Below are 14855 nucleotides of genomic sequence, written 5' to 3' on the forward strand. Positions count from 1 at the left end.
TGCTTTGGTCAGATGAGACTAAGATTGAGCTTTTTGGCCACAAACACTCTAAGTGGGTCTGGCGTAAAACAAAAGATGAGTATGCCGAAAAGCACCTCATGCCCACCGTGAAGTATGGTGAAGGATCTGTGATGCTGTGGGCCTGTTTCTCTTCCAAAAACCCTCAGAACCTTGTTAGGGTGCATGGCATTATGAATGCTTTGAACTACCAGGACATTTTAAATAAAAAACCAGAGGGCCTCTGCCAGAAAGCTGAAGATGGGTCGTCATTGGGGCTTTCAGCAGGATAATGATCCAAAATATGTGGCAAAATCTACACAAAAATGGTTCAGCAGTCACAAACTCAAGGTCCTCCCATGGCCATCTCAGTCACCAGACCTCAACCCAATCGAAAACCTGTGGGGCGAGCTAAAGAAGAGAGGACCCAGGACACTGGATGATCTAGAAAGATTGAAGGGTCAAAGGTCCCTCTCTCTGTGTTCTTCAATCTTGTGAAATGTTATAGGAGGAGATTAAGTGCTGTCGTATTGGCAAAAGGGGGTTGTACAAAGTATTAATATCAGGGGTGCCAATAATTGTGGAACGCATGATTTTTTTTTCTAAACGTGTTAATTCTTTACCACCAAAGTAATGTACTTAAATCAAAGATTGGATTTTTGTCTTTTTTTGCATTTGGGTTCTATGTTGTTAAAACAGTTAAACAGGGGTCCCAATAATTGTGGATGGCACTGTATATGCTAATGAAATATAAACCTAACACATTACTCAGATCATTAGGATCAGGTCAGTTAGAAATAGCCAGGGTTCACTCAAAAGTGCGTCAGCATTTAGCTACGCCACCTGTGGCTGGAATCAGCTTCCAGAAGAGATCAGATGTGCTTTAACAGTAGGCACTTTTAAATCTAGATTAAAAACACATCTGTTTAACTCTGCATTTCAACTCCAGTCACTTTTACTCCTGTTTTATGATTATTGTTGTTTTTATTATTTTCTTTTAATTGCTATTTTTAAATTCTCATGTTTTTTATTGTGATTTTTAATCTCTCTTTCTTAGCACTTTGTATTACCTCTGTGTATGAAATGTGCTATAAAAATAAACTTGCCTTGCCTAGAAATAGAAATCCTGCATCCAAAAAGCACCGGTGAGTTCCAGTAGCATTTTCTTGCATACTTTTGATATAGGAATCTTAAATAGCTGTTTATAGTCAAAACTTATAAGATTGTAGAAACTTATAAGATTTGTGCTCATACAGAAATAAAAGAATACATAATAAATTAATAATATAAAATAATTAAAGTAATAACAGTCAGCATGTTGCACTTGTAATGTATTGAACAGCAGATGTCGCTCTTCACCTGAAAAACACTCTAGTTTAAAAAACCTTTAAGCATTACTGACATCATTCTGTATATTTCATGACAGATTTACACATGAACTTATTGTATTCATTACACAACATAATCCGATTGTTTATTATGACTGTGCTGTATTTACTCATATGCATATTCCTTCATTCTACACACAAACACACCCGGCCGCACACACACATTTTTCTGTGAAGTTATTTTGAAACAGTGTGTGGTAAGAGATAAATATGTGTGTCTCTTTTCATTTGCTCGATTATTGAGCTGATTCGGGATCAGTGCTCTTTAATCCGCGTTTCCCTTTAAGACGCGGCGCGCACTGCCTGGAATCCACGTCATTTGGCCGCGGCGCGTCCGGATCAATGGGGTTGCGCGTTGCGGCGCGCTCCTGAGAGCGACGCTTCCAGGAAGGTGTTAACCATCGCGCTGCCGCAATGTAGCGCCTGTTTGCGCTTTTACTAACAACAAAACGAAGAAGTTGAAGCGTCGCGCGCGGGGCGAGGCCAGGCCGATGCGTCCACCAGCGAATTAAAACCGCGTGTTGTCGCGCGTGGAATATTATCCATTTGGACGCGGGTGGTTGTGCGGCTTTATTTCACGGAAAAACACGGGAGAGGAAAGTGGAAACACGCGAACTTCCTGAATTTCGGCGCGACATGTCCGACTCCTCCGCGCAGGTTATTATTAAGGTAATTCTGCTTCTTCTTGCTCTATTGTTGCGTGGGTGACTGAGTGGGGTCACGGAAGGTGGCTCGTGGGATGCGGGTCACTGTCACGCTTGTTCGATGATCGATCATCTGTTGCTCTGAGTTGATCAGTTATCGATCGGGCCTTTATGTCGCCCGTGACTTTAGTTCAAGCGTGTTTTTTACGCTGATGAATTAATATTGTCATGTCTGATACATGTTTATGTGTGCTTGTGTCAAACAAGTGACACGACCCAGGTCCACGCTGAGTTTGTGACCGATTCCGTGCGTGACAAGTTCTCTGAAATAGAAGTTTGTAGAAATCCACGTGAAAGAGTTTATTAAACGCTTTTAGCTTTATATTAGATATAATGTCTGTGTAAGGACTTTGACCCACCAGGGACACTGAACACGTTTAGATTGGTTTGTATTAGTTATTTAGTAACAGAGTCACGGAAACATGAAGATCATAAATAAACAGAACAGAAGACTTTGTGCTTTCACGTGTGTTTCTTTTATCTGTCAGTGCAGATCATTTCTCTATGACATCTTTATAATGTTTAATAGGAAAACTGTAAGAACTGAGATTCATGAGCTTCTGCTCGTCCAGATGCAAACAAATGCCTTTGTGTTTATGTTTGTGTTCAGTGTGTTTGTAGTAACACAGTTATGGGAAATAACTTGCAGTAAACTGATGTAGTGCAACAGGTCATATAGACCGAATATTATACACTCTTAAAAACTCTTCTGGCTGAATGGTTTCGAAACCTTTACCATCTGAAGAACATTTCTGTTTTACATAAGGGTCTTTAGATTATAAAAAAAACATGAAAGAAATGTTCTTGTAAGAACACTAACCCTACATGACATCAATGTGAAGAACCTTTTAAGCAACTTTATTTTTGGCATTGTATACAGTTCAGTGTTAATCTCTTTGTTTATTCTTTATTGCACTAATAAGCCATAAAACACAGTTCACACTCTTTCAGGACCCTCATTTTTTTCAGAACCCTCACATCCCTCACTCTTTTCAGAACCCTCACTCTTTTCAGAACCATCACACCCCTCACTCTTTACGGAACCCTCATACCTCTCACTCTTTACAGAACCTTCACACCTCTCACTCTAGGCACCCCTCACTCTTTACAGAACCCTCACACCTCTCACTTTTTACAGAAACCTCACAAATAAATAGAATAAAGAACCCTTACTCTTTACAGATATAACATATGTCTCACTTTTTATAGAACCACCACATCCCTCACTCTTTAAAGAACCATCACACCCCTCACTCTTTACAGAACCCTCACGCCTCTCACTCTTTACAGAACCCTCACACCCCCACTCTTTACAGAACCCTCACACCTCTCACTTTTTACAGAATCCTCACACCCCTCACAAATAAACATAATAAAGAACCCCTACTCATTTCAGAACCCTCTCACCACTCACTTTTTACAGAACCCTCACACCCCTCACAAATAAATAAACTAAAAAACCCTTACTCTTTACAGAACCCTCACACCTCTCACTCTTTACAGGACCCTCAGAACCCTCACAAATAAACAGAATAAAGAACCCTTGCAGAACCTGCACACCACTCACTCTTTACAGAACCCTCACACCTCTCACTCTTTACAGGACCCTCAGACCCCTCACAAATAAACAGAATAAAGAACCCTTGCAGAACCTGCACACCTCTCACTCTTTACAGAACCCTCACACCTCTCACTCTTTACAGAACCCTCACACCCCTCACAAATAAACAGAATAAAGAACCCCTACCCATTTCAGAACCCTCACATCTCTCACACTTTACAGAACCCTCATGCATCTTACTCTTTACAGAACTCTCACTCCTCTCACTCTTTACAGAACTCTCACGCTCATCACTCTATACAGAACCCTCACAACCCTCACAAATAAATAGACTAAAGAACCCTTACTCGCCACAGAACCCTAACGCCTCTCACTTTTTACAGAGCCCTCACGCCTCTCACTTTTTACAGAGCCCTCACGCCTCCAGAACCTCCACGCCTCTCACTCTTTACAGAGCCCTCACGCCTCTCACTCTTTACAGAGCCCTCACGCCTCTCACTCTTTACAGAGCCCTCACGCCTCTCACTCTTTACAGAGCCCTCACGCCTCTCACTCTTTACTGAGCCCTCACGCCTCTCACTCTTTACAGAGCCCTCACGCCTCTCACTCTTTACCGAGCCCTCACGCCTCTCACTCTTTAAAGAATCTCCACGCCTCTCACTCTTCACAGAACCCTCACGCCTCTCACTCTTCACAGAACCCTCACGCCTCTCACTCTACACAGAACCCTCACCCCTCTCACTCTTTACAGAACGCTCACGCTCCTCACTCTTTACAGAACCCTCACACTCCTCACTCTTTACTGAAACCTCACACCCCTCACTCTTTACAGGACCCTTTAATCTCTTAAGCTATACAGAATTGTCACACTACTTACCCTCTACAGAACCCTCACATCTCTCACTTTTTACAGAACCCTCACACCACCACTCTTCACAGAACCCTCACATCACTCACACTTTACAGAACTCTGTCACATCTCTCACTTTTTACAGAACCTTCACATCTCTCACTTTTACAGAACCCTCACATCATTCACACTTTACAGAACTCTCTCACATCATTCACACTTTACAGAACTCTCTCACATCTCTCACTTTTTACAGAACCTTCACATCTCTCACTTTTACAGAACCCTCACACTTCTCACTCTTTACAGAACCCTCACGCCTCTCACTCTTTACAGCACCCTTTAATCTCTTAAGCTATACAGAATTGTCACACTCCTTACCCTCTACAGCAGTGGTTCTCAAACTGGGGGTCGGGGCCCCCAGGGGGGCCGCAAGATGGTGCCAGGGGGGCCCCAGTTTTATGACATTTTATAAAATAAATTAATTTATCATGAATTCTGTGCAATTAAACCTAAAAAAAATAAGACTAATAACCAACAGCACTACTTCGTATCATTTAATGTTTTGTTTAATCAAAAGTTGAGTTTTTTTTTTTTTTTTTTTTTTTTTTTTTAAAATTATATTTTTGGGCCATTTTTGCCTTTATTAGATAGACAGGGATTAAGGAGACGACAGGAAAGTATAGGGTGGAGAGAGGGGTGTGGGATTGGCAAAGGACCTCGAGCCGGGATTCGAACTCGGGTCGCCAGAAGTGCGTCTGCACCATATGTCGGAGCACCATCCACTACACCATCGGCTCCGACAAAAGTTGAGTTTTAAAACAGTTTCTTGTCATACATGTTCTTTGGGGGGGCCGCAAAGGAATGCGCCATACAAAAGGGGGGCCGCACGCTGAAAAAGTTTGAGAACCACTGCTCTACAGAACCCTCACATCTCTCACTCTTTTCAGGACCATCACATCTCTCACTCTTTACAGAACCCTCACACTCCTCACTCTTTTCAGGACCATCACATCTCTCACTCTTTACAGAACCCTCACACCTCTCAATCTTTACAGAGCCCTCACATCTCTCACTCTTTACAGAACCTTCACAGCTCTCACTCTTTACAGGACCCTTATGTCTCTCAGTCTTTACAGAACTCTCACATCTTTTACACTTTACAGAACCCTCACATCTCTCACTCTTTACAGAACCCTCACATCTCTCACTCTTTACAGAACCCTCACATCTCTCGCTCTTTACAGAACCCTCACATCTCTCACTCTTTACAGAACCCTCACATCTCTCACTCTTTACAGAACCCTCACATCTCTCACTCATTACAGAACCCTCACATCTTTCACTCATTACAGAACCCTTACACCCCTCACCTTTTACAGGACCCTCACATCTCTCTTATCAGAAATGTATCCGATTTTCATTCACAGTCTATTGTAGTGTCAGTATTATCATCACATTCTTTTTGTTTGTTTTTTTCATGTTCAGGCTCATTCAGGTTTCAGTTCTCATAGAGTTCAGCACTTTTCTCTCAGTTGGTATTTCAGATTTAGCACAAGTGTGTGTCAGTTGTATAAAGATCCATCTGGTTTGTTTGATTTTCTTCCATCTGGCAGTGAATTAACTTAAGTAAAATGCAGTTGAGCAGTGCTTTATCGGACTTGATTTTGCATGTTTTCCTTGGAACTGTAACGGTGATCATTAATCTGTCTGTGGTGTCATTTTGGAGCTTGTAAGTGTTTGGGGAAGTTCTGTTTCCCAGCCTTCAGTTTTACCCTGGAAACGGACAAATGTGTGACTAATAATTTCAGTTCTCAATACAAGCATCACTGTCACCCTGTATAAACAGAAATCTCTCATTTTCAGCAGGGCATTAAAGAATAAAAATCACCAGTAATTGTGAGAAGTGAAATTAACTTAACCTAAACACAGAAATCTATTTGATTTCCTTTAAGAGCTTGACCCTAACCCAAAAACATATATCATAAATAAACATTTGTCTTCCGTCAGCTTTATCTTAATGGAGATCCATCACCTGAACCTAGGGGTGGGCGATCTGTAGATTTTATATTGTGACGTCCATGATCCACTTTAAGCAAATCCTGTAGCTCATGATTATAAAGTACAGAACAAGTGCATTTAACCTCACACAAGGCAAAGTAAAAACATAAACTAATACAAACTTACACTAATAAAGCAGATATTAACTTAAAAAATGTTCATGAACACTCAACTCTGCTTTTTGTTCACATGTTTATATTAACATATTTCACGTGTTGTTCAAAAAGCACTGCAGAAATGCTGCGCGCTCTCAAACACAGCAGGGACGCATACATAACACTGCGCTGAGCGACCAAACATGTTCAAACGTTTTGTGTTTTCTGTCAACCAATGAATCAAATAAACCTATAAAGTCTCGATGCGTGAGAGCAGTCGAAAATTACAATAAAAAAAATAATGGAAAGAGAATGAGGCCGTCAGGTTAAGATGCAGTTTGAAGCTAAGGACTCCACTGCACTTAAAAGATCATCATTATAATCAAGTTTTTTCATTATAACACTTGAATTTTTTTTATCCTGCTCTGGTAATTTATTTAAGAGTGATGATGTTTATAACTGAACAAACAGAGACATTTTTTACATATAAAATAGTTCTAAGCACTTTCGTCTGCTGAATACAATTGAAATCAGCAGATCATTAGATAATATTTGAGTGATCACCCAAATATTATCTAATGGTCTGCTGATTACAATTGTATTGTTTGAAATAAAGTTTATTAAGTTTTAATTCCCATTTTGACAACTGACTCTTTAATGCATTGTAGTGTTTTAAACTGTACAAATAATAAGGTCATTTGGGCATGTTTCAGCCTGTAACTTGGTTACAAAGAAGATCGCAATGCAGATTGTTGATCATGATTCTCTGTTATAAAGGTCGTGAAACGCTTTATTAGGATGATCGCCCACCCCTACCTGAACCTCACAGATGTTACTCAGAAAGAGCTTCAGCTTATGTGTAGTCTGACCTCAGTTTGACCTCTGACCTCAGTCTTCGGGTTAACCTGAAGTTCTGATGTGTAATATTGATTTAAAAATAAAGCTTCATCTTTCTGTTTTTAATTTTCACTACATTTCTATTCATGTTTTATGGAAGTTTAAGACACTTTTTTTGACTTCATGTTCACGCACAGTGATGAAGGTGGGTGTATGAGTTGGTAGTAATTGTGTGTGTGTGTATACGTCTGTCAGCAGGAGAGGAGCACGTTCAGTCCTGCTGCCAGTCCGTTGCCAAACTCCACTTCCTCTCCAGGCCAAGCCCCGCCCACTTCAGCAAATGCCAGAACAGAAGAGGAACCAACAAGACTGCCTGCACACCTGCGTGAGTCACACACACACACACGCACACACGCACACACGCACACACGCACACACGCACACAAATACGCACACACTAATACGCACACACTAATACGCACACACTAACACGCACACTCTTGCACACACCAACACTCACATGCACATTCAAAAATATGTGCACACACACCGAGACTTGAGTTGGTTTAGTTATGTATATAGTTTTGTACAGGTGCTGGTCATATAATTAGAATATCATCAAAAAGTTGATTTATTGAAAAGTATGAGCATGTAGCACCCAATACTTAGTTGGGCTCCATTTGCCTGAATTACTGCAGCAATGCGGCGTCAAAGTCGATCAGTCTGTGGCACTGCTCAGGTGTTATGAGAGCCCAGGTAGCTCTGATAGTGGCCTTCAACTCTTCTGCATTGTTGGGTCTTGCACGTCGCATCTTCCTCTACACAATACCCCATAGATTTTCTATGGGGTTAAGGTCAGGCAAGTTTGCTGGTCAATTAAGTACAGAGACACCACGGTCCTTAAACCAGGTACTGGTAGCTTTGGCACTGTGTGCAGGTGCCAAGTCCTGTTGAAAAATGAAATCTGAGAGGGTGCGTGAGCAAGAGAGAGAGAGATTTCTTTTGTGTGTGTGTGTGTGTGTGTGTGGTATGTGTATATATATGTGTTGTGTTATCGTGCTGGACGTGATGCCAGGATCTGATCAATATTTAACTCCTGTTTGAAACGAAGCATCAGTTGTTGTTGTGTTTTTTCTCTCTCTGTTTGACTGAAGTTGACTGAGGAGATAAGATGAGTCTGATCCAGTGATCACAGAGATGTTTATTCAGGATGAGAGAAGTTGCTTTTCCAGTTCTTACAAATGTTTCTTTTAGTTTAAGTTCCTCTTCCTGCTTACTGAACTCCTGTGATCTAGAAAAGTCCATGAAAAACCAGTAGAACAGACAAAAGTGACAAACGCTGTATAACGCACCAATCTGATTGGCTCTGTGCCATTTCCTGGTTTAACAGAGCTTCTAAGAACACTTAAGTGTGTGTGCGTGTGTGTTTGTCTGTGTGTTTGTGTTTGTGCTTCTGGATTGAGTCTTGAGAACAAACCACCATCAGTATCATGTGTGGTAAGGAAGGAAAATTAAAAAAAACACAGAAAGAAAAAGGAAATGTGCAAAGTGGGCAGAAAAATACCTCCTCGGTTTCCTGTGGAGGAAGTGTGTGTGTGTGTGTGTGTGTGTGTGTGTGTGTGTGTGTGTGTGTGTGTGTGTGTGTGTGTGTGTGTGTGTGTGTGTGTACGCACGCACGCTTTATCAAACTCACACACTCTACTGCTGCATTCAGTGATCAAACATAATGTGAGCATTTAATCAATTATTATATCAGACCCCATAGAGGCAGTATTGTGTTTGTGTCTGTTATTGTGACGTGCAAACATCTCATAATTAAACACAAATAAAACACAATTAAATATGCACGTTATATTGAATCAATGCATAAGGCATAAAGTGATTTTTTTATTAATAGTGATATATGACAGGAGGATGATATTAGTGAGAACACACACACACACACACACACACACACACATTTCCATCTAAATTCATGTGAAAAGGCGTTCAGTATTCAATGAGACATCAGCTTAGGGTTCAAAACTTTTTCTGCTCAGCATCATCGTCATCATCGTCTAAACATTTATGTGTGTCCAGCTGAATTCAGTTTAGATGGGCAGTGAATGTTTGATCAGAGCAGGATTGTGCTTTACACAAACACACACACACACACACACACAAAGACACACACTTTTGAGTGGGGAAATTTCCTGCGTCTGGAAGCTTCTCTCATCCTGTGGAATTTCCTGAGTGGGCAGACTTTACTTCCTGCCTGAGCAGCGTTTATTCTCCTTCACTGTGAAAGAGAAACTGTCCACACATGCCAACGGCCAATAACAGCACAAACTCCACACTTCTTGCTCGAGAGAGAGAGAGAGAGAGAGAGAACCCGAATGTTGCTTAAAGGTGCAAAAGAATTGAAATAATCTGTTAAATTGTTCCCTGATATCTACGTAAAAGGTATGTGGCTCTATTAAGTGCAAAAAATATTCAGAGATGGTTTTACATGTTCATTTACAACCCTAGGATTTGCCTTTAAAATGAAATGGTCTAATATTACCTTATTTAAAAGGGTCATGAATAATAATGTTGAGCTCTGCTCTCATTGGCTGTTTGGAGATTGTTAATGGACATTTCTGAGTGGCAAGATTGTGTGGTATTTTGTTCAGGTTGTACCTGCAAAACGTAACTGTAACGTCAATAGTAGAATTTCATCCTAAACGTTAGCATATAGCATTAACTAGCATATAGCGCTAACTAAGCAGTCACAACTTTGTTTTTACCATTGTTACAACATTGTGCTTTATTTAAAGGTAGGGTAACACATTTTGAAAAATGCTAACGGTAGCCGCCTAGCAATGAAATCACGATCCCAACCTCAAGTCAAATCGCCATCCAAAGTCACGCCTCTTTCAAAACACATGAACACGCACAGATCAGACGGTCACATCTCATGTCTCATTCACCAGTGCAGTACAAAGTGAATAACATTACCAAAATAACCAACATAAACAACTGGTTTACATCAGAATTAGTTTAAGCACACGTTCGGTTGTGTAGACGTAGTAACTATATTGTTACGCTAATCTGTAAACGAACACAAATTTCATAAGCAACAGCAACACAATGTTTCATCAAAGTAGAATATCTGAATCCATCTCAATACAAACATATCGCGTACCTACCTTACCAAAATAAAGAGTGCAACGACCCTTTCAGACCCTTTGCCTCCTGCAGCTGTTTGCATCTCGTGGTAAAGCAGTAAAGTTACCGATGTTCATTTGGGTTTTTGCTCTTTGCTGATCCAGGCAGTTTTTGCTGTTGTTGTTATAAAAGATGCCTTTAGTTTTGTGGCTCCTGTACAGGTTGTCAATTTAGCAAAAAAGTTTGCTGTTCTCGCTGTTTACAGGCAGGAGGTGAGCGCATGTGAACGCGCCGATGACGCGTGGACTCGCTGCGCGGTGGGCATTCAAATTACGCTTACGTATGAGGGACACAAAAGGAAACGTCTGTTCGGACCGAAATCTATGATTGGTTGAACGTTTTTTTGGTCCTACGCCTTTCACAGATGACATACATTTCTACAAATACATTTAAACAACTTCTCACATCCTGATAGCAATCACTGTGTTCAGACTTTTAACCAGCATAACTAAAAATGTTTCAGGATCAAATCTGTTACCGTACCTTTAAAGGAACATACATTTTGGGAATTTAGCTTATTGAGCGTATCCCCCAGAGTTAGATAAGTCCATACATACCTTTCTCATCTCCGTGCGTGCTGTAACTCTGTCTGACGCAGCCTCCGCTAGCTTAGCTTAGCACAAAGACTGAAAGTGAATGGCTCCAGCTAGCAAACTGCTCCCAATAAGTGACAAAATAACACAAACATTTTCTTATTTATGTGTTGTGATTTGTATAGTCACACCGTGTACAAATGACAAGGTCATATGAAACACAGCCATCTTTTAACAGTATACATACTGGGAACTATATTCTTAGAAGGCGAAGTACTACTACTTAGGCGGAGTAGCAGTGCTTTAATATTGTGTGTCCTGTAGGTGTGTTGTGTGGGCATGTTATATGTGCGTATCTTGTAAGCGCGTCGTGTGGGTGTGTCCGGCTCTAGGTTGAAACATGTTTAAGCAGCAACACGTGATTCCGAGAAATGTCACTGAGTTTATGTTAACAGAGCTGTCAATCAATCAATCATTGATGCATGTGTGTTCATCTTATGTGTAACATAATAATGAAGTTGATTGAGAATCAAGAAGCTGATTGGTCTTCCAGAATCTTAATGGTTTATATTATAATTCATATTATAATATTATAAACAGTTTGCTTATTATAATCTACACAAAACAAAACCCACTTCTCTTTCACATTAGAATTCAGACTGAAACTGGATATTTACCAGGAATACATGAAGGCTGTGTGGGTCAGGGGTGATTTCCGTTCAGAGTGAATTGTGGGAAGTTTGTGTTGCCTTGAATACATCAGTAGATGTTTCTGTGACCACCGCATGACCTTTGAACTGTAGATCTGTCTGTAGATTCTGTCACATGTGGTTTAGTGATGTGTGTACACACATACATCAATAAATCCAGTTCTGCAGGTTGTGTGACAGCAGACAGTTGAGGGTGTGCGATCCTTTAAGTGTCTTACACACACACACACACACACACACACACACACACACACACACACACACACACACACTTAAGATTCCTGTACTGTATCGTTATTGATATCATAAAACAAATTTGTACATTGCCTAAACATTATGAGCATAAATATATATGAAGAGTTTGGTTCCAAAATGCAATAAATCCATTTTGACTAATTTCTGTAAAAACGTGTTTTCTAACCACTATTTTCTGTTAAAAACTTTCACATAGCATAGCTGTGAAATAGCTGGGGTCAATGTGTAAGCATGATAGAAGCTTAATGCTGTCGGGAGAACAAGCAACAGCTGCCGTTTTCCTTCGCCCGAGTGCCTCTCACGTAAATTATTAGATTTTGATGTCTTACCTTTCTTCTCTGCCACAGAAAGCAACCACAGGTTTATCAATGCCATGAAAGTAGTATTTTGTTTTTGTTTGTTTGTTGATCACAAAGTAGATGAGGAAAACTAGGATTCCGTGTGTATTCAATGCATCCCATTGTTGTTGCGCTGTGATTTGTTGAGCGGATTTATTGCATTCTGCAAAGAATACTGGCATTTATCGCGTTTTGGGAAAAAGATGAACAGAATAACTGGATTTTGCGTAAAATTAAGAATTTACTTTTTAATACTGACCTGATACTGATTTTGGCGGCAACTATTTTTTTAAATGCCGTTTATCACGTTTTGGAACCAAACTCTTCATATATACACCCACAAATTATACTTCGGGGCATGTTGTTGTCACAGAAGGTCAATAATGGAAATGTTGAATAGAATTTTTGTTGTCAGAGTTTTAGATACTGCAAACATATACAGCGGGGAAAATAAGTATGAGACACGTCAGCATTTTTATTAGTAAGGGGATTTCTAAGTGGGCTATTGACACAGAATTTCCACCAGATGTAGCCATCAAGCCAAATATTGAATTCATACAAAGAAATCAGAACATTTAAGTATACAAGTTGAGTCATAATAAATAAAGTGAAATGACACAGAGAATAGGTACTGAACACACTTTATTTAGTACTTTGTAGAAAAGCCTTTGTTGGTGATTACAGCTTCTAGAAAATGCTCTTTCGCAAACTTTAACCGAGCCTCAACATGCTTTTTGTTCAGCAATGGAGTCTTGTGTGGTGAGCATGCATGGATGCCATGGCAGTTCAGTGCATTACTTAGTTGTCTTTGAAACAAGAGTACGCTCTGATGCAAGGTACCTGCCTGAGTGGTTCTTGGCTCTTGGAGAACTCTCCTGATTCTTTGGATTCCTCCGACAGGGATCTTACGTGGGGTACCTGATCGTGGCCGGTTTATGGGGAAGTAAAGCTCTTTCCATTTCCGGATAATGGCCCCCACAGTGCTCACAGGAACATGCAGCATCCTGGAAATGCGCCTATATCCATTCCCATCAAAATGCTTTTCAACGATAAGATTAGGAAGATCTTGAGGGAGTTCTTTGCTTTTACCCATCATGAAGTCTTTCCTGAGTGCCTCCTGGGTAATGAGAAACCTTTATAGGCCATCAGTTAGGACTAAAGCAGCTGATATCAATTAGTAGGGGCCAGGGTTTCTCTCTCAATACTGACAGATTTTAGATGATCACCTGGCTGTCTATGCCATTTTGCACCTTGTTCTCTTCATGTGTTCAATACTTATTCACTGTGTCATTTCACTTTATTTATTATGACCCAACTTGTATACTTAAATGTCCTGATTTTTGTATGAATTCAATATTTGGCTTGATGGCTACATCTGGTGGAAATTTTGTGTCAATAGCCCACTTAGAAATCCCCTTACTGATAAAAATGCTGATGTGTCAAATACTTATTTTCCCCGCTGTATGTGTCATCTTAAATAACATTTCATTACTTCACAGGCAGCTGTCATTGTGAAATGCAAAAAAAATTGTGTGACCTTAATAAACTAATAACTATATATAAAATGGGTCTCTTCTGTTGGTGTTCCTGCACCTCTGCCTGTCTTATCTCTTTTTATCCAACTTTATTTACGTATTTATTGATATACCTGTGGAATATGTGTTGTCTCTGAATAGTTTGGATAATTTCTTAAAATAAACAGTTCCACTTATTAGCATTTCTAGTTATTAACCTCCTAAGACCTGGTGTGTATACATACATGGACATCACATTTTTTGTTTGCACCATAATACTTAAAGGCGGGGAGCATGATTTTTGATACTTGTAGCCAGTAAGCAGTAAAGGGCGTGTCTACTAACCAACAACGTTGCCTGGGTTGCGTATGTGTGGGGCAGGTCTATCAAAAGAAGGTCCAGATTCTATTGGGGTAGGGGCTTGTTTGGTTCAGGTGATTTCAAATATCAACATTGGCTTTCAGAGATCATGCACCCTACCTTTAATTCTGTGTAAATGGAACCTGTTGTACACAAACGTGGACTTTTACATTGCTTCATGTTTGAAGAAAAATATTTGGTTATTTTATTTATTGGTTCTTCTTTACCCTAAAATAGCTGGAAGAAATCAGAAAAAAGACAAACCAAAGCTTGGGTCTTTGGAGGTTAAAGAGACCCCTCTCGCTCTCTCCCTATCACACACACAGAGGAAGACAGATGATGAATGTTCTTGTATGATCTGTAGAGTTATTGAGCAGATAACAGTTGTGTAAGGAAGCGTGTCATTAATGCTGATAATAACCGAATCAACAGTGAATGTTTATGTGTGGTGCGTGGGGTGACGCCA

General features: G+C 40.2%; 1 protein-coding gene across 2 annotated transcripts in view; it reads left to right on the forward strand.

Annotated features, from left to right (window-relative positions):
* Window positions 1–1690: 1690 nt before the first annotated feature.
* The window catches only part of etv6 (ETS variant transcription factor 6), a 20660-nt gene continuing 7495 nt past the window's right edge, over window positions 1691–14855 (forward strand). Inside the window, exons 1-2 of one of the 2 annotated variants that reach the window (XM_055190185.2) lie at window positions 1691–2054; window positions 7749–7878. In XM_055190185.2, the coding sequence (XP_055046160.1) occupies window positions 2022–2054; window positions 7749–7878 (163 nt within the window). In that variant the 5' untranslated portion in view covers window positions 1691–2021. The remainder of the gene's footprint in view (window positions 2055–7748; window positions 7879–14855) is intronic. The other variant, XM_055190186.2, reaches the window with a different exon arrangement.

This window comes from Misgurnus anguillicaudatus, chromosome 1 (assembly GCF_027580225.2).
Source record: "Misgurnus anguillicaudatus chromosome 1, ASM2758022v2, whole genome shotgun sequence".
NCBI classification, from domain to species: domain Eukaryota; kingdom Metazoa; phylum Chordata; class Actinopteri; order Cypriniformes; family Cobitidae; genus Misgurnus; species Misgurnus anguillicaudatus.